Genomic DNA, 17,898 nt, shown 5'->3' with positions numbered 1-17,898 from the left:
GTTTGTGTTTGCTCCTGTAAACGATGCATCTGCATGTCTATGACGCCTGCTCACCCCCTCACTCATACTCACTGGCACCTGTCATTGGCTGGCAAGAAGGGGAATTGTTAGGTGTTTTGTGCCAGCCATGGCAGTTTCTTAAAAGGCCACCAGATGGGAGCAAAGAGGCACCTTTGATCCCACTGGTGGGCCAAAGGGCTCCGGCCCCTGCAGCCCCATTGGGGAGAGTTAATGGCCCTCCGGCCCCCTCACACTTTGGTAAGGGAGAGGCCAGGGGCCCCTCTAAGAATCCCTGCACAGGGGCTGCTCTTTGGCTCTTGTTCTAACTTCCTACAGGACTGAACCAGGGGCTCAATCCAGGCATGGATGCCTCTTTTTACTCTACTTTACTTCTAAATAAAGATCCAACGTGATTGCATCCTTGCGTGCTGCCTTTTCTTGGAAGTGGCCTCAACGAACCATCGATCTTTGTGAGATCCCTCACATCCCCATCATCTTTGCTGGTCAGAAAGTCAGAAAAGGGGTCATGTGACCCCAGGACATTGCAACCGTCATAAGTACATGCCAGTTGCCAAGCCTCTTGAGCTGAATTGTGGCTGTACGTCTAGGTAGCCCAGCCCCAGAGACGAGGCAGGCCCCCAACCTCCTGACCTTCCCCAAGAGCATGAAGACTCAACTCTGCCAGCTGTCTGGGGGCCCAAGGGGGCCCTGCAAGCCATGGGGGGGAGGGGTTGGGGGCCGAAGGAGCTTCCTCTCCTTTCAACTCTGCAATTGTCCCTTTTGCCTTTTTTAAAAAAACAAACCTGTTTGGCTTTTTTTTTGTCAGATGTAAATGCCTTATTCTCCAATGTGTAAATAATGTATATATGGAACATCAGAGGTTAACTTATTCTTTGGACTTTAATGTATTCATAACTCACCACTCCCATTCCTAGCTCCACCCCTTGTATATATAAGGAGCCACCCTCACCATTCTCGTCGCTTCTACCTTGAATATTCAGTGAATATAGAATGCCTATTATAATTAAAAAGAAATATATTTAAAGCTCTAACTCCTATTATCTTTATTGAGTCTGATCCTGAAAATATTGCAACAAGCTGGTAGCAGAGGATGGTTAATTGACTCAATAAGTAATTAAAAATGTCCAAGAAAGATAGGCCCAACACCAGGGCCTACAGCAAAGAAATAGAAACTGATCAAGAGATGGTCAACGAATCCACCAATGCGATTTCGAGAGAATCCGAAGAATACACCACTGAAGAAGAAGAACTAATGAGTGAAAATAATGACCAGAAAGAAATCGAAATAGAAAATAACGAACTCAGGTCAGAGATATTAAAGATACTAAAAAGCCAAAAGAATGATGAAAGTCTCATCGCGGACCTCCAGGAGATGCTGAAGAACAGCGGAGCAGCGAGAGAGAAAAACGTCATTAAAGAAAAACCCAAAGATCAAAAAACCGTAAGTGAGATGACTACTGAGAAAATAGTTGTTAAAAAGAAAAGATGTGATCCCGCGCGAAATTTTGAATGGCAGCCATCTTGGTTTCAACGAACTTCAAAAGAGAATGAAGCAGAGCCAATCAAAACGCTCAGTTCAAAATTTCTGGCGCGAAAAACACTATCAGACGAAGAAAGTGAGAAAGAAGTCTCAAACTCTTCAGATGATCCAAAATCAGAAAGTGAAGACGATTTAACAAAATCTCAAGTAAAATCAGCAATGAAAACGCTTTTTGCTGCTTTTGGGCCAAGACTGAAAATTACCAAGACATCTACGAAGAAGCAAGAAATCAAACCGGCGACTCAAGACCTGCACGCTCCCATCCTGACTTCGAAAGCGACGACGCCCGAGCCCAGAGAGCCATGCCGATTTCGCCCTACACCACAGACAAAATCGAATACCAACGCACACAAAAAGAAGAAAAGAACCGTCACCACCACCAGAACCCCAAAAACCGAGCCAGAGACCGACTCATCTGAGGAGGAGCGGATCGAGAGAGCTGAAAGGGAGAGAACCTTCCACGACGCCACCAAAGAAGAAATGAGCAACGCGCATGTGCGAAACTACGTAGACGACCCAGAAGGACTTGAACTGGCCAGAGAACCGCGCAGACTCATTGCAAGCATCCCAATGCCGTTCTGTAATTTCCTGCACTTGAGAGATCACGGACTGCCCCAGGTTGTAAGTAATGGACAGAATAATGTAGGTAACTTACCCAGTGACTTCCCAAAACTTAGAATTGATGGCATTAATTTACAAGAGTGGTACCAACAGCTTCAGGTTATTTTCATGAAAGAAAATTTACTATTCTTTATAACTAGCCCTCCAAGAAGACCTTGGACTTTAAAAATAGATTGTTTACATCATAGAGCATTTTTCATAATAATATCTAGCGTGTCTCCTGCAATGTATCATAGCATCAAACCAAACCTAACTGTATCAGAAATAATTCAATGCATGTTTAATCTATTTCACAGCGATAGCGTAGCTACAACCACAAGAATGTCTAAGGATTTCTTTTCCTCTAGAGTAAAACCAGGGGTTTCTATAAGTGAGCATTTGATAAATCTAAACAAAATAAGAGCTGAGCTACAATTGAGGGGGGAAGTGATTTCAGATCAAACAATGAAAAGTGTTATTATCAATTCACTTGATCCATCATGGGATAGCTTTATGTCACACTTAGATACCATTAATTTGGGATATTTATCCATAGAAAGTCTATCTAACAAATTGATAGCAGAAGACAATTCAAGAAAAAATCGATCCAGTAACCAAACAGACCACAAACCTTTTAGGAAAGTAGTCTTTCAAGATAAACATAATGAGGCCTTTAGACGCTACAATTGTGGATCCAGGGAACATAGTAGAAGAGACTGCCCCAAAGTCTCAAGAGAGAGACATAGACCAGAATATAGGAGCAAATATAATTACAGACAATCTTCCACAGATAGACACAAATATAGAAGCCCACCAAATTACAAAGAAGGTAGAGGGGGTAGAGAAAATTCAAAAGAGAGGAAATCTGGGTCACTGAATGGGCTAAATAAACAAGACAGCACCAGAACACAGCAGGATGAGAATAACAATTGGCTTATTGATTCTGGTGCAACAAATCACACCACCAACAACAAAAGTATATTATCTTCATTTATAGAAGATAAGTTTGTGATAAAGGTAGCTAATCAAGAAAAGGTTCAAGTACTAGGCAAAGGAAATGTGACCTTGCCTGGTCTAGGGAAAATAGAGGGGGTATTATTAATCCCAGAAATACCTCACAACATACTAAGTGCCATAAAATTAAGCAGAGAATCTGATATCAATATAGTTTTCTCAAAGGGGAAAGCAACTATAGAAAAGAACAAAACAAATGTAGGTACTGTAATGATAAAAGGAGGTCTACCCTATCTGATAACTAAAGAAAGATGTTTACATAACATTGATTCAAATATGGAAGATTGTATTGAAGCAGATGATGAAAATGTCAGTAACAGTGACAATGATGAGTGTAGAATAACTCATGATCACAAAAACACATACAAGGAAAAGAAACCAAAAATAGGTAAACCAATTCATGATGAGTGTGCTCACATCTTACACAGGAAGTTAGGACATGCAAGCTTTCCTGTAGTACAAAAAATGACTGAACACGCAGAAGGTGTCAAAATAAAAAATTGTGAAAATTATTTGGAATGCTCAGTATGTAAGTCCACCAAACTAAAAACCAGTCCCAGACCAAAAAAATCTAACAGATCAACTAACAGTATTTTTGATTTGGTACACATGGACTTAGTTGGTCCATTAAGTCCCTCAATTACCTATAGAAAACGTTACTTCCTAACAATAGTGGATGACTACAGCCGATATGGTTTTGTTTACACATTAAAGCACAAGGATGAAACATTTCAGAAATTTAAGGAATTCTACAAACGTATAGAAACACAACATAATATCAGAATAAAGCAAATTATGACAGATAGGGGATGTGAGTTCATGTCTAAAGAATTCTCCCAATGGTTAAAGGATAGAGGAATGTTACATTTCACGTCCAATCCTTTTTCTGCATTTCAAAATGGAGTTGCAGAGAGGAAAAATTCCACACTACAAACCATGATTAGGTGCACATTAGAGGATGCTGGTTTAGGCAAACAATTTTGGTCAGAGGCATTACATTATTCGAATTACACTCAAAATAGAACCTGGTCCAGTATTGTGAATAAGACACCATATGAGGTGATGTACAATAGAAAACCCAAATTATCACACATGCACATATTTGGAGTCACTGCAGACGTACACATACCTAAACAATTGAGGAGAAAGGGAGAAAACGTATCCAGGAGATTAAGATTCATGGGATACGAAACTGGAACCAAAGGGTACAGATTTATTGATAGTAATAACAAATTTATAGTATCCAGAACAGCTGTGTTCCATGAACAGGCCAATTGGTCAAAATTGCACCTTAATGAAATATTTCCTAATAAATGTAAAGATACGATATCTTGCGAGGAAGGAACAACAGAAAATCAAAATATTAACAAAAGTAAGAACAAAACCAAAACTTGGACTAATAGTCAGCATAAAATAAAGACAGACACATTAACAAAAAAGGAAGCTAGATATTTGCATGATAACCATAGCAAGCCTGAAAGAACTATTAGAAACAATAGAAACCAAATACCAAATAAATACAAAGATTACATAATGCATATGAATGGAGAACAAATAACACCTAATACATATGAAGAAGTATTGAAACTTCCACATGAAGAAAGAGAAAAATGGGAACTAGCTATGGAAAAAGAGATGGAAAGTTTACAAGGATTAAATGTATTCACACCTGCGATCGCACCTAAGGATAAAACAATTATAGGTACCAGGTGGATTTATAAAATTAAGAACTTAGAAGGAGGCAATACCTTATACAAGGCTAGACTAGTTGCACAAGGCTATGCACAAAAATATCCAGAAGACTATACTGATACATATTCACCCACAGTGAGAACAGAGAGTGTCAAAACAGCCCTTGTAGTAGCATCTGCACTCAATCTGGACGTATTCCAATATGACATACAGACCGCATACTTACATGCAAAATTAGATAAGGAAATATATGTAAGAGCACCACACAGTCAATACACTAATAAGAACGAAATTTGGTTATTAAATAAGAGTCTGTACGGATTAAAGCAATCCGGCAAAAGATGGTACGATTGCTTGGTAAAAGTACTTAAGACCATGGATTTCAACGCCACCACTGCTGATAACTGTTTCTTTGTAAAAAAGAGTAATGATCATATTGAATTTGTATTAATTTACGTGGACGATATTTTATACATTGGAAACCATAAAGAGAGCAGGGAAATCTTTGTAAATAAGTTAAATGAACACTTCTCACTGAAATCTCTGGGTAAAGTGAATAAATACCTTGGTGTGCAAATTAACAAAACTAAAAGGGGATTCAAACTTACACAGAAAGATAAAATCATCGAACTCCTAAACAAATGTAACTTAAATAATGCTAAAACCTGTGACACCCCTATGCAAACTGATTTTCTTAGAAACACTGATGAATCTTCCCCTGAGTTTAAAGACAACACATTTTACAGATCAGTTATAGGTTCACTCCTTTATATATCTAATTGGACTAGGCCAGATATTGCATTACCTCTCAATCTATTGTCAAGATATGTTAGTAAACCAACCTTGTATCATTGGGAAGCTGTCAAAAGAATTCTAAGATATCTGAAGGGTACATTAGATTTTTGTTTAATGTTGGAACCCAATAATGACAGAGAACCAAAAATTACTTGTTATGCTGATGCAGATTGGGCTGGTGATACATCATGCAGAAAGAGTACTTCTGGTTATGTTTTTCTATTGAATGATTGTCCAGTTTACTGGTATACTGGTAAACAAGAACTAGTAGCCACTTCTACTACAGAAGCGGAATATGTTTGTTTGTCCAAAGCTGCAAATAACCTTGTATGGTTCAATGATCTGATCACTGATGTTTGGAAGAAACCCACCTTACCATTTATTATGCATGAAGACAATAAAGCGGCCATTGAAATATCCAGATCCGATGCAATTGGACAAAGGTCCAGGCATATTGATATAAAGTTTAAGCATGTGAGACAACTGTCTCAAGACGGATTCATTAAAGCAATACATTGCGATACTTCTGAACAATTAGCTGACATATTAACAAAACCCTTACCTTCTAAACAACACAAATATTTAACTTCTAAATTATATGTATTATATTGTCCTGAATCAGAATGTAATTGGTGTTGTGTAACGAACCGGCATTTAGAGGGGGATTTGTCAGATGTAAATGCCTTATTCTCCAATGTGTAAATAATGTATATATGGAACATCAGAGGTTAACTTATTCTTTGGACTTTAATGTATTCATAACTCACCACTCCCATTCCTAGCTCCACCCCTTGTATATATAAGGAGCCACCCTCACCATTCTCGTCGCTTCTACCTTGAATATTCAGTGAATATAGAATGCCTATTATAATTAAAAAGAAATATATTTAAAGCTCTAACTCCTATTATCTTTATTGAGTCTGATCCTGAAAATATTGCAACATTTTTAAAAAAACTTTGCTTTCAACTGCAGCTTTTGTATCGTTGGAGAGTTTTACCAAAACTATTACAACACTTCAGCGATGATGGGCAGTGCAGAAACTGGACCCCCCAAAAAAATCATATATACAAGTAGTCCTCGATTTACGACCACAACTGAGCCCAACATTTTTGTTGCCAGTTTTTAAGTGAATCACTGCAATTCCTAAATTAGTAACATGGTTGTTAAGTGAATCCGGTTTCCCCCTTGGCTTTGCTTGTCAGAAGGCTGCAAAAGGGGATCACGTGACTCCTGGGACACGGCGACTGTCATAAATGTGAGTCACTTGCCAAAGGTCCAAATTCTGATCATATGACCGTGGAGATGCCAGAATGGTCATAAGTGTGAAAAATACTTTGTTCAGTGCTGTTGTAATTTGAACCAGCACTAAAAGAACGGTTGTAAGCCAAGGACTCCATAAGAATAGAATAGAATAGAATAGAATAGAATAGAATAGAATAGAATAGAATAGAATAGAATAGAATAGAATAGAATAGAATAGAATAGAATAGAATAGAATTAGAGAGTTGGAAGGAACCTCGGAGGTCTCCTAATCCAACCCCCTGCCCATGCAGGAAACCCTACACCAGTATATCATATCTCCTATATCTCATATCTCATAATAAGAAAAATTAAAAAACCAAGCTCGGTAGCAGACTTAGCCAATCAAAGAACAAAGTTGATCAGCCTTAATCTTGGTTAGGTTCTTTTGAGATCTAGCACGTTGAGGGACACCATCACACTGAGTCATTCCATAGTGACCCCTAGCTTTGCTCCCCATAATGTCGCTAATGGTTTTTTTTTTTTTGAGAAACTTTATTGAGATTTTTTACAAAAAAGAAAAAAAAACATAAGTGTACTGACATTTACAGTTAGTATCAGATGTGCAGTGTTTTAACTATATACATAAATAATACTTGGTGATATTTCAAATCACTTTTTACCGTTATTTAACACACCTTTAGGTCTTTCTTTCATTTTATCGTGCATCCACTTGTACCACCTTTCCCACACAATATAATAAACTGACTTCTCATCATCGTTTAATTCATGAGTTAATTTAGTCATCTCTGCGCACTCCAATATTTTCCTAATTGTGAGCTCTTCTGGTGGTTGGGTTTTCTCTTTCCAGTACTGTGCGTATGCCAATCTGGCGGCTGTAATTATGTGGATCATTAAATGTATCTTTTCCTTTCCATATGGCTTCTTTTTTTTTTTTTTTTTTTTTTTTATTGAAAAGGTTTTCAAATACAAATTTTTCCCCCTTTTTCCCCCCCCTCCCCCCCTCCCTAACCCCCCCTCCCCACCCTTCCCCCCCTGTGACTTCTTCGTAACAAAAAAAAAAACCCTAATTCATAACAGATTACTTACTCCCTCCTCAAAATACTGACCTTTACTTACTAAAAGTATTATAAATCCCCCTTTATCCATACATTTCAGAAAAGAAGAAGAGAAAAAAAAACAAAACAAAAAAAAACAAACACATTATACTATAACTATTATAAAATAACTCTAATTTAGCATAAGTGATCATCTTATTTTCTTCCATCTGTCAAGGTCTTGTTTCATCTTCCTAATTAGGGGAGTATAATTGTCGTCTTTTAAGGTCGAACATCTTGATGTAATCCAAATTCCTAGGTATTTAATTTTTTTGGCAACCTGTAGTCCTAATACTTGTTTTTCTGGCTCTCAGTTGTATTCTTAATCAATACTTTGGTTTTGGTTTTGTTCAATGTGAAGCCTGCCACCTCTCCATATTTACTTAATTCCTCTAGCACTTTTGGTCCTGATTCTATGGGGTCTTCAAGGATTAAGGCTACATCGTCTGCAAATGCTCGCGTCTTGTAAATTTCCTTCCTGATCTTCAGTCCTTTTATTTCCTCATTAATTCTAATTTTCCGTAAAAGAACTTCTAAGGCCAAAATAAACAATAATGGGGATAGGGGGCAACCTTGCCTTACTCCCTTACTAATTTGGAATGTTTTAGTCCTATGCTCAGTGGCAGACTTAGCCAATCAAAGAACAAAGTTGATCAGCCTTAATCTTGGTTAGGTTCTTTTGAGATCTAGCACATTGAGGGACACCATCACAGTGGGTCATTCCATAGTGACCCCTAGCTTTGCTCCCCATAATGTCGCTAATGTTATCAAGGGGGTTATCCAGGGGACCCTCCATATCCCATCCCTATTATCTTGGGGAGTAAGAGGCCCCTTGGGTCATGACACCAGCTGTCCCCCATGAGAACATAATGCGGTGATGTCACAGCCCCTGGGGCAGAGATATAAAGGCAGAAGGGATGAGAGGGGAGCTGTGGAGAGTTGAGGAGAGTAGAGGATAGTTGAGTTCAGTTGAGTTGTGTTGAGCAGAGTAGAGCAGAGCAGAGCGGAGGGGAGTGTTCTACTTTGTCAAATACCTCGCTGAAGCCTTTCAACTTTTATTTCTAGTCTGTCTTTCACAGTTACGTTGTTGGTAGGTTGGGCTATAGTTTCTTTTTGCATGCAAAGAACGAGTTAAGCAACTCTGCTTTCTCTCTGCTGCCTGTAATTTCCTTGCCGTCTTCTCTCTTTAGGGGACTTTTAGTTTGGTTGCTGTGCCAAACCAGACAGTTGTAGAGGTACAAAGGAGAGACTCCCAAATTCCTCTGTAGATCAGCAGCTCCTTGGGCAGTCTGAGCTTCTTGACCCAGGAAGAACATGTGATAAATAGAGATAGATAGATAGACAACTAGATAGATAGATAGATAGATAGATAGATAGATAGATAGATAGATAGATAGATGATAGATGATAGATGATAGATGATAGATGATAGATGATAGATGATAGATGATAGATGATAGATGATAGATAGATAGATAGATAGATAGATAGATAGATAGATAGATAGATAGGAGCACCAAGGACCCCTCCTTTCAACCTGGAGTTACAAAACTTCTCCTTTATTGACAGGATCTCCATCCAGTTCAAGAACTCCCTCTTCACGAGAGGATGGACCACATGCTAAAAAAGTTGCCCTTCTTGAAGAAGGAGGACAGCAAGGAGTCCCATCCACAAATTACGAATAATGACCCATGGCAGTGGAACAGTCACTTCTCTGGCTCCCACCCGTCCACTTCTTCGGCCACTCAAAGAACCACGCAGGTCTTGCCCCTTCTTGTAAAGGGTTCCCCAGCTCCAGTGGACATGAGCAAGAAGGTGCAGCCTCCAGCACTGGTGCTGCCAGAATTGGTGCGCAGGACCCCCCTGAGGGCTTCTCAGGGGGAAATGAAGCCTGGCCTCAAAGAGCCCCCTCCCTTGCCAAGGAGGCCCGAGAGGGAAAGGGCTCCGGGGAGAAAAAGCTCTCAAGACACCATCCTTCCCTCATATCCAGGTATAGATGCTACAGGGCTGGGCTACCTATGGAACCAGCCTTGTCCTATCACATCAGCCCACCCCACACAATCAATCCATCCATCCCTCCATCAATCAATCCATCAGGACAGAGCCAGAAGGGACCTTAGAGGTCTTCCTTCTCCAGAGACCAATTGCATTAAGCAATAAGTTTCTCTTCCTACCTTCTAGTGCTTTGGAAAATAAGTTGGCCCCCTCCTCTGTGTGCCAGCCCCTCAAATACTGGAAGACTGCTCTCATGTCACTAGTACACCCTTCCTTCCTTTTCCTAACTACCCAAATCCAAATCCTGCAATCGTCCTTCATCAGGTAGGGACGTTATGGTGCAGACTCCATCAGTCAAAGAGTTTCGACTGTGGGGCCTAGGAAGAGGGTCTTCTCTACTGCTGCCACTGTATTAGGGAACATCTTACCCTCAGAGGTGAGGAAAGACCCCTCCCTCTTAGCCTTTTTCAAAGGCTAGATCTAAATAATAAGATTACAACATCATGAAATTTCAAAGCAATAAAAAATTCCAATTCCATATATAAGATGGTTGTCTAAGGACAGGAAGATCAGGGCCTCGAGACTTATGACACGTTTGACCCCTCCCTCAGGCTCAGCCTGGTGATCCACTACGCACTCCTTGTCTCTCTCTGCTTTGAGAAGGCTTGTCCTGTCGAATTGCCCATCAATCTCTGTCTGTCTCTTCTTCTCAGAACTCTCTGACGAGTCTTTCAAAAATTTATGGGAGAGCAGGAAGCCATTAAAAGGCAGACCCGTCAAAGAAATCTTGGATCTCATGGACGAGAGAGAAATATTAGAGACCATCTTGGACCATCTTCGTCCTTTCCAGGTAAGCAGCTGGGTTTGTGTCGCGGTGGGCCCTGAGGTCCATCGTGGAGAGGGTCCAGAAGCCAGGGCTGCCTCGGTGGAGATCATTTATCCCAAAAGTAGACAAATGTAGTTATGGAGAATTTGCTGAACTAGGGGGTCCTTGCTGGAAGGATCATGGAACGACCATGGAATGATTGCCTCAACCATTTTGGACTCCACCTCAACATCAAGACAGGATACTTAGGGACTGTCACCACCCCTGGAATGCTTCAAATCAATGGAGAAAACCTAAAGAAGGTGGACATTTTTTGGTATCTGGGATCCCACCTCCAATGTCAATGGTGACATCAATGGCGAGGTGAGAGCAAAGGAGAATGCAGCCTGGATACGTTGGCGAGAACTCACCAGTGTGTTACTGGACAGACGAATGGCCACCCATCTTAAATCTAAGACCTACAAGACAACCATCCGCCCTGTTGCACTGTCTGGCACTGAATGCTGGGCAGCAACAACAGGGACCGGAAGCTCTCTGCATGCCACGGAAATGCGAAATGGTCCTGAGTGCGAGAAACAGTCCATTTTTTTCAGTTGTAAACTATCCTTTATAACTTCGAACAGTCAGTAAATAAATGTTCTGACCCAAACACGACAAACCCTCTGAAGTGAACTCAAAGATTCCTTTATGAGGAGAGCCAGCAGCCCCGACAAAAAGTTTCTCTCCCACCACAGGCTAACAAGTCCATCCGGCAGGGAGAAGAATCGTTGTCTGCCCCATCTATTCATCTCCGCCCCCTGCCTTTTATCCCCAGAGCTAGGGAGGGGCTTCGCTAGCAGTGGTGGCTCGTCTGTCCCAAGGACCGGCCCATAGATTTCCACTGCTCTCCTCTCCTCTGCCTTCTGTGTATCCGCGCGTCAGGCACTGGACCCAGATGTTCCTCCTCTTCCTCATCCACCTCCAGACCTGCGGTCTGTTGACTCACCATCTGAGGGCTGACGGATGGCCCAGGCTCCTCCTCTGTCTCTCTCTCTGCCAGCCCCATTCCCTCTTCCCCCTCGGAGCTCTCAGGTTGCCTTGATGCTGGCCCTGACTCCCACGCCGCCTCCTCCTCCTCCTCCTCCTCCTCCTCCTCCTCCTCCTCCTCGTCCTCCTCGTCCTCCTCGTCCTCGTCCTCCTCCTCCTCCTCCTCCTCCTCCTCCTCCTCCTCCTCCTCCTCCTCCTCTGATTCGGCTGCTGGAGGGCCACAACAATAAATGGTGATAAATCAAGTTCTCACAATTTGTGGCAGAGATTTTCCAACCGTTCATCTCAAAAGCTGCCTCTGCTCCAGCTGATACAATCCGGATGGTCCTTGTTACGTGCTTCATGTCTGTCCCAGCTAGAAAAGTCAAATTACTTATAATATGCATCCGGACGCAGAAGGGAAACCAATCCTCCCCTTGGAAACACACAGAAAGCTGTTCCTTCCTCTGCTCCTTCACTTTCTCACAACTTCTTTTTTGTTGTTCTTGTTGTTGTTGGCAAAGCAGATTCCTTCAGACCACAAACTGCCCAGGAGGAAAACAAGCGCATTGCCGCCCATCGACCAGAAGCAAAGCAAGTCCCAGGTCTTGTCTAAAGACAAGGTAAATATGCGGAGGTTTTACACTTTTAGGGCCGCAGTTATCTTAGATGCAACATCAGAAGAGGACAGCTTGCCATGGCCAACTCACCGTGGCTGCCCACGAGCCACAGCAGACTCACCGCGGGTTAATTCAACCATTCCGTTCTCTCCAATAATGTTAAAAATCATTTTAACATTTGTCGTTTATGTTTCATTTGTCCCTCCTTTGAGGCCTCCTTTCTTTGACGCTTCTGTTCCACCATTTCCTCGATATTAGACAGACAATGAATAATAGAACTACAGACTTGGAAGGGGGCCTTGGAGGTCTTCTAGTCCAACCCCCTACTGAAGGAGGAAACCCTTTCCCATTTCAGGCAAACGGTTGTCCAATCTCTTCTTAAAAGCTTCCAGTGATGCAACACCCACAACTTCTGGAGGCAAACTGTTCCACTGGTTAATTGTTCTCACTGTTTGGAAGTTTCTCCTTGGTTCTAGATTGGTTCTCTCCTTGATAAGTTTCCATCCATTGTTTCTTGTCTTGCCTTCGGGGGCTTTGGAGAATAGGCTGACCCCCTCCTCTTTTTGGCAACCCTTGAGGTATTGGAACCCTGCTATTAGTGTAACTCTTGTTCCCTGGTGAGTTGGCCACGGCAAGTAGGCCATGGCTAGTTGGCCATGGTTAGTTGGCCAAGCCAAGAGGGCCATGGCAAGTTGTCCCAATCCACCACGGAGAGCTAATGCATGTAAAAAGATGAAGCTGCCAGATCTCCACAGAAACCATAAAGGATCTCAGGACGGCCAAACAGAGAATCAGCAAAGGGCACCTATGGGGATGGGGGAGGGGGGTTAAAGTAGCTTTTCAAGAAGAAGAAGAAAGTCAAAATGGCAATTATTGACTTATTAGATTCGTATGCTGCCCATCTCCCCGATCAGGTCACCCAGGACCAGTTTCCGTGTGCTTGACCACACGGAGTCCTTTTCTGATCCTAATTTCTCCTATATTTCCTTTTCCTGGCCGTTTGGTGGAGCTCCCTAGGACTCACGGACTCTTTTTCCCACCTTCAGATTAGCCTCTACAAATATTATGGCGTTAAACTGCGAAACTCAACACAGAAGGACCTGGTGACGGAACAGCTCCAAAGCCTTCTAAGTTTTTCACTCCAGGAAGAAACAGACCGAGAGGTGAGTGGCAGTGGGATGCCTGCGGGGGCTGAGACCTCCATCTTTGTGGGGTCCTTGGGGCTCTCTGAGCTTGGATGTTTTCTTGCAGACGTTTAGTGACCCAACTAGGTCACCTCATCAGTGCCAGAAGAGAACAGGTTTTGCAGAATAGAGGTGAAGGGAGGAGGAGGAGGAGGAGGAGAATTGTGGGGTCCTTGGTGCTCTCTTAACTTGGTTGTTTTCCTGTAGATGTTTTATTACCCAGCTAGGTAACATCATCAGTGCTAGAAGAGAATGGGGGTTACAGAGAGGAGGAGGAGGAGGAGGACTGTGGGGTCCTTGGTGCTCTCTGTGCTTGGTTGTTTTGTTGCAGACATTTCATTACCCAGCTAGGTAATTTCATCAGTGCTAGAAGGGCCTGGGGTTTGCAGAGAGGAGGAGGAGCAGGAGGTGGAGAAGGGGAGGAGAAAGCGGAAGGTAAAGACAAAGGGTTAGGTGCAAATAAGAGCCTTGGTGGTGCAGCGGACTAAAATGCTGTTAAGTAGCACGTAGCTGCCAGCTGCCGGCAATTACTGTGAGTTCAAATCTCACCAGGCTCAAGGTTGACTCAACCTTCCATCCTTCCGAGGTAGGTAAAATGAGGACCCTGATTGTGGGGGCAATAAGCTGACTTTGTATTAAAAAGAACACCGCTTGGGGGGGGGGAAGCCCTACTAAGCAGGTCTATACAAAAGTATGAAGGCTATTGCTTAACGCATTGTAAGCCGCCCTGAGTCTCCGGAGAAGGGCGGCATATAAATCGAACCTATAAATCAATAAATGTCCTAATTCACAAACATCGCTTTGCCTAGGGAATCTCGGAATCCATTCGAATGGCATCCTTTTGCCACCTGCCTGAGATTCTGGTGGCCCTGGAGGAGGCTGGCCAGTTCAGGCAGACAAAAGGACCGTTTGCAGTAGAAGCCCCCATTGAGGTAAGACCAGGGATGGGGTTGCAAGGTCTGAAACTCAGTGCAGAAGGAGGCTGGGGGATTCTGGGAAGGAAAGTCCAATGTGCTTAGAAGGACTTAGGCTCCAGGCTGTCAGGTCTCCTCAGATTGGTCATAGATCTCGTAGATGTAGGTGGTGCTGAAATTCTCCATCTCCATCTCCCGGAGAACTATTTTATAAGGCTAGAGAAGATTAGGAGCTGCCCCAACAAACACCTCGAGTAGACCCAAAGGTGCTTTTTCCAAAGGCTTGGGCTTGGTTTTTTCCTGAAGACATTTCGCTTCTCATCCAAAAAGCTTCTTCTCTTTTGACCCAAGTCAGACCTGAAGAAGCTTCTGGGATGAGAAGCGAAACCTCTTCAAGGAAAAACAAAGTCCAGTTGCCTTTGAAAAAGCCCCTTTGGGGCAACCGTGACCTGGATGACTAAGAAGCTCCATCAGTTTCCATCCATTGCTTCTTGTCTTGTCTTCTGGTGCTTTGGGAAAGAGTTTGACCCCCTCGTCTTTGGACTGACAGGACTCACAGACTCTCTCCGAGAGATGGATTCGGACCACATTAATACTCTGCTATGGCCAGGCAGTCCTGGGAGCGCAAGTAGAGGACATGATGCCTTTCCTGGACAACATTGTCTCAGAAATACTCTATCAGTATTCCAGCATGAAAAAGGTAGGCAGGTTTCCACCCTCTACTTCTCTTAATGCTGAGTTTAATCACAAGAACAATTATAATCCGGAGTCCTTAGCTTGTTTGATTTCTTAAAGACATTTCATGACCCAACTAGCATGTTGTGGGAGAGGAGGAGGAGGAGGAGGAGGAGGAGGAGGAGGAGGAGGAGGAGGAGGAGGAGAATCTATGGTCTTGTTGCATTTATTATCCTCAAGGCAGCGCTCCTGCATTACACTCTTTCTTCCTTTCCACACAACAACTCTGTGACGTGTTTTGGATTGAGACTGGCCCCAACTCACCTAGCTGGCTCTCGTGCCTAGGGTGGGACTTGAACTCACAGTCTCCTGGTGATTGGCCGAAAGACAGCTGGCCCTTTTCCCTAAGGAGGAACTAGAACTCACCATCTCCTGGTGATTGGCGCAAAGTCTCTCAGCTGCCTTTCATCCTAAAGTGGGTCTCGGCTTGTCGTTCGTTCAGAACTGCGATAGGAAATAATCACCAGTAACACACAGAGTGTCCAGTGATGTTTTGATTGGGGGCCCCCCAGAGTTCAACCAAAGACAATCGTCTACGTAAAGGTTTCAGTAAATAAATACATCCTCTTCCTTCTGGTTTCTTTTCATTCCCACTGGGGTTTTCCAGGACGAAGGGCTGAAGAAAGCCTTCATGAGGTCCATCATCATGATCACCAAAGCTGTTGCCAACAGCAGGAGGCAAGACCTCGATTTGCCCCAGAAACAGGAACTGGTCACAAACATCGTTGTAAGTGGGGAGAGGGGGGGAGGCAGGTGCTCCTGGGCGTCTTCCTTTTTGGAAGTGAATTTGAACCGAATTGAATGCCAATCAATGGAGCCTGAAAGGTTTTGTTGCTAAGTGGGACATTTGTTAAGGGAATTCTGCCCATTGTACGACCTGTCTTGCCACCGTTGTTAGCCGAATCATTTTCGTTCAGTTAATCGCACGGCTGTTAAGGGAATCTGGCTTCCCAATTTTATATAGGTCATCAAGAGGCCACAGTTACCCACCCCTGACTTAAATCATGGTCACGGGACACTGCAAACTGCCATCAATGCAAGCTGGTGGCCAAGTGACCGAAATGGGGTCACAGGATCGCTGAGGAAGGGGCGCCTCTCGGAACTTGGCATCTGGGTCATAAGTAGTCCTGAAGAGATCCCTCAAAACTTTAAATGGTGGCTAAGTGACCAGTTGTAAGCTGGGGACTTCCTGTGTCAACCAGAAAAAGCGTAGGGCTGGGAAGAGGGCCAGCTGGAGGGTGGCCATATCTCAGGTTCTTTCTTAGATGGGTTTCCTTCTCTTTTCAGGAAGTCATTGAAGATGAGCCCGCGAGACCCTTGTCCATCGAAAATCTCCATCAAGCGATCATCACCATCACCTGCATGAGGTATGTACCTGCCAAGAGACAGAGAGAGAGAGAGAGAGACACAGAGAGAGAGAGAGACAGAGGAAGGAGGGAGGGAGAGAGAGAGAAATCCTGCATCCTGTTTTGGTCACCACAATATAAAAAAGATGTTGAGACTCTAGAAAGAGTGCAGGGAAGAGCAACCAGGATGATGAGGGGAGTTCTGATATTTGAGGGGCTCTCAGAGAGAGGAGGGGGTCAACTTCCCCCCCAAAGTAGCTGAGAGCATGATGAGAAGTGATGTATGGAAGCTTATCAAAGAGAGATCCAGGAGAAATTTCCTGACACCGAGAACAATCCATCAGTGGAACAGTTTGCCTCCAGAAGTTGGGGGTGCTCCATCCCTCGAGGTTTTCAAGAAAAGAGGGGACAACCGTATGACTGGGATGGTTTAAGGACCATCAAGCAAGGGTTGGAGTAGAAGACCTCCGAGGTCCCTTTTAGCCTAATGAGTCTATGATCTTCTCACCCTCCTCCTCTTTTCTCGTCTTTCATCAGCCGTATGAAGCCCCCCTTGAACTCCGAGATGAGGTCTAAAGTGGTGAGAAAAAGCATCCAGAAGGTGTTTTCCTTGCCGGCTTACCTGGTGACAAAACTGAACGTGAACGGCCCAGGACAACCAGCTCAAACTCAGGTGAGCAGTCCAGATGGAGCCAAGCCATCTGAGATCCACCTGGAAATAAGCATGATTCAAAATCTCCTCCAAAACTCTGGATCCATCCATGGAGCCCAATGTCCTTTTGTTCCTCGTGTTCAGCCGAGAAAGCATTTCCTCCAACTCTGGAAGAAAAACCAGCCCTGCAAGACGGGCCACTCCGTTGATTGCAGAAGGGTGGACTTCAACTCCCAGAAGTCCGTGGCTGGCTCAGGATTGTTGGGCGTTGCAGTCCACCAGTCGTCCTAAAAGGGCCATAAGTTCCCCAGCCCTGGATTTCTTCCTCTTTCTTCCTTTACACCACTTCTTCCTTTAGATATTCTTTTTCTCCTTCTAGGATTTTTATGACCAGATGGTGACCACCTGCAACACCATGCTCACCGCCTTGCTGTCCGAGGCTCCCAATTTGGATTCCCTGCAGGATGTCTTGACGGTAAAGAGTGATTCTTTCTCGGGGTTGGTCAGCCAGATGTTTAGGCTGGATTTGGCGATTCTGTCCAGCTGTCGAGCCCCTCCCAAGGACCCGGGATAGGCAAATGTGGCTGTTGGGTGGACAACT

The 17,898-nt window shown here is 43.5% G+C and overlaps 1 protein-coding gene across 4 annotated transcripts in view; it reads left to right on the top strand.

Annotated features, from left to right (window-relative positions):
- The window catches only part of LOC148111573 (maestro heat-like repeat family member 5), a 41,879-nt gene that overhangs the window by 8,356 nt on the left and 15,625 nt on the right, over positions 1-17,898 (top strand). For 2 of the 4 annotated variants that reach the window (XM_087880756.1, XM_087880757.1), the window contains exons 5-14: positions 9,590-10,010; positions 10,729-10,865; positions 12,374-12,469; positions 13,513-13,629; positions 14,460-14,582; positions 15,115-15,264; positions 15,907-16,026; positions 16,587-16,666; positions 17,183-17,318; positions 17,677-17,772. In XM_087880756.1, coding sequence (XP_087736882.1) covers positions 9,629-10,010; positions 10,729-10,865; positions 12,374-12,469; positions 13,513-13,629; positions 14,460-14,582; positions 15,115-15,264; positions 15,907-16,026; positions 16,587-16,666; positions 17,183-17,318; positions 17,677-17,772 — 1,437 coding nt within the window. In that variant the 5' untranslated portion in view covers positions 9,590-9,628. Of the gene's footprint in view, positions 1-8,923; positions 9,111-9,589; positions 10,011-10,728; positions 10,866-12,373; positions 12,470-13,512; positions 13,630-14,459; positions 14,583-15,114; positions 15,265-15,906; positions 16,027-16,586; positions 16,667-17,182; positions 17,319-17,676; positions 17,773-17,898 lie in introns of those variants that run through there. The other 2 variants (XM_087880758.1, XM_087880755.1) reach the window with 2 other exon arrangements.

Source organism: Pantherophis guttatus, chromosome 18 (genome assembly GCF_059756535.1).
Source record: "Pantherophis guttatus breed Tessera chromosome 18, ASM5975653v1, whole genome shotgun sequence".
NCBI lineage: Eukaryota > Metazoa > Chordata > Lepidosauria > Squamata > Colubridae > Pantherophis > Pantherophis guttatus.
The sequence above is the reverse complement of the archived record's forward strand: the minus strand, read 5'-3'. Positions and strand labels throughout refer to the sequence as shown.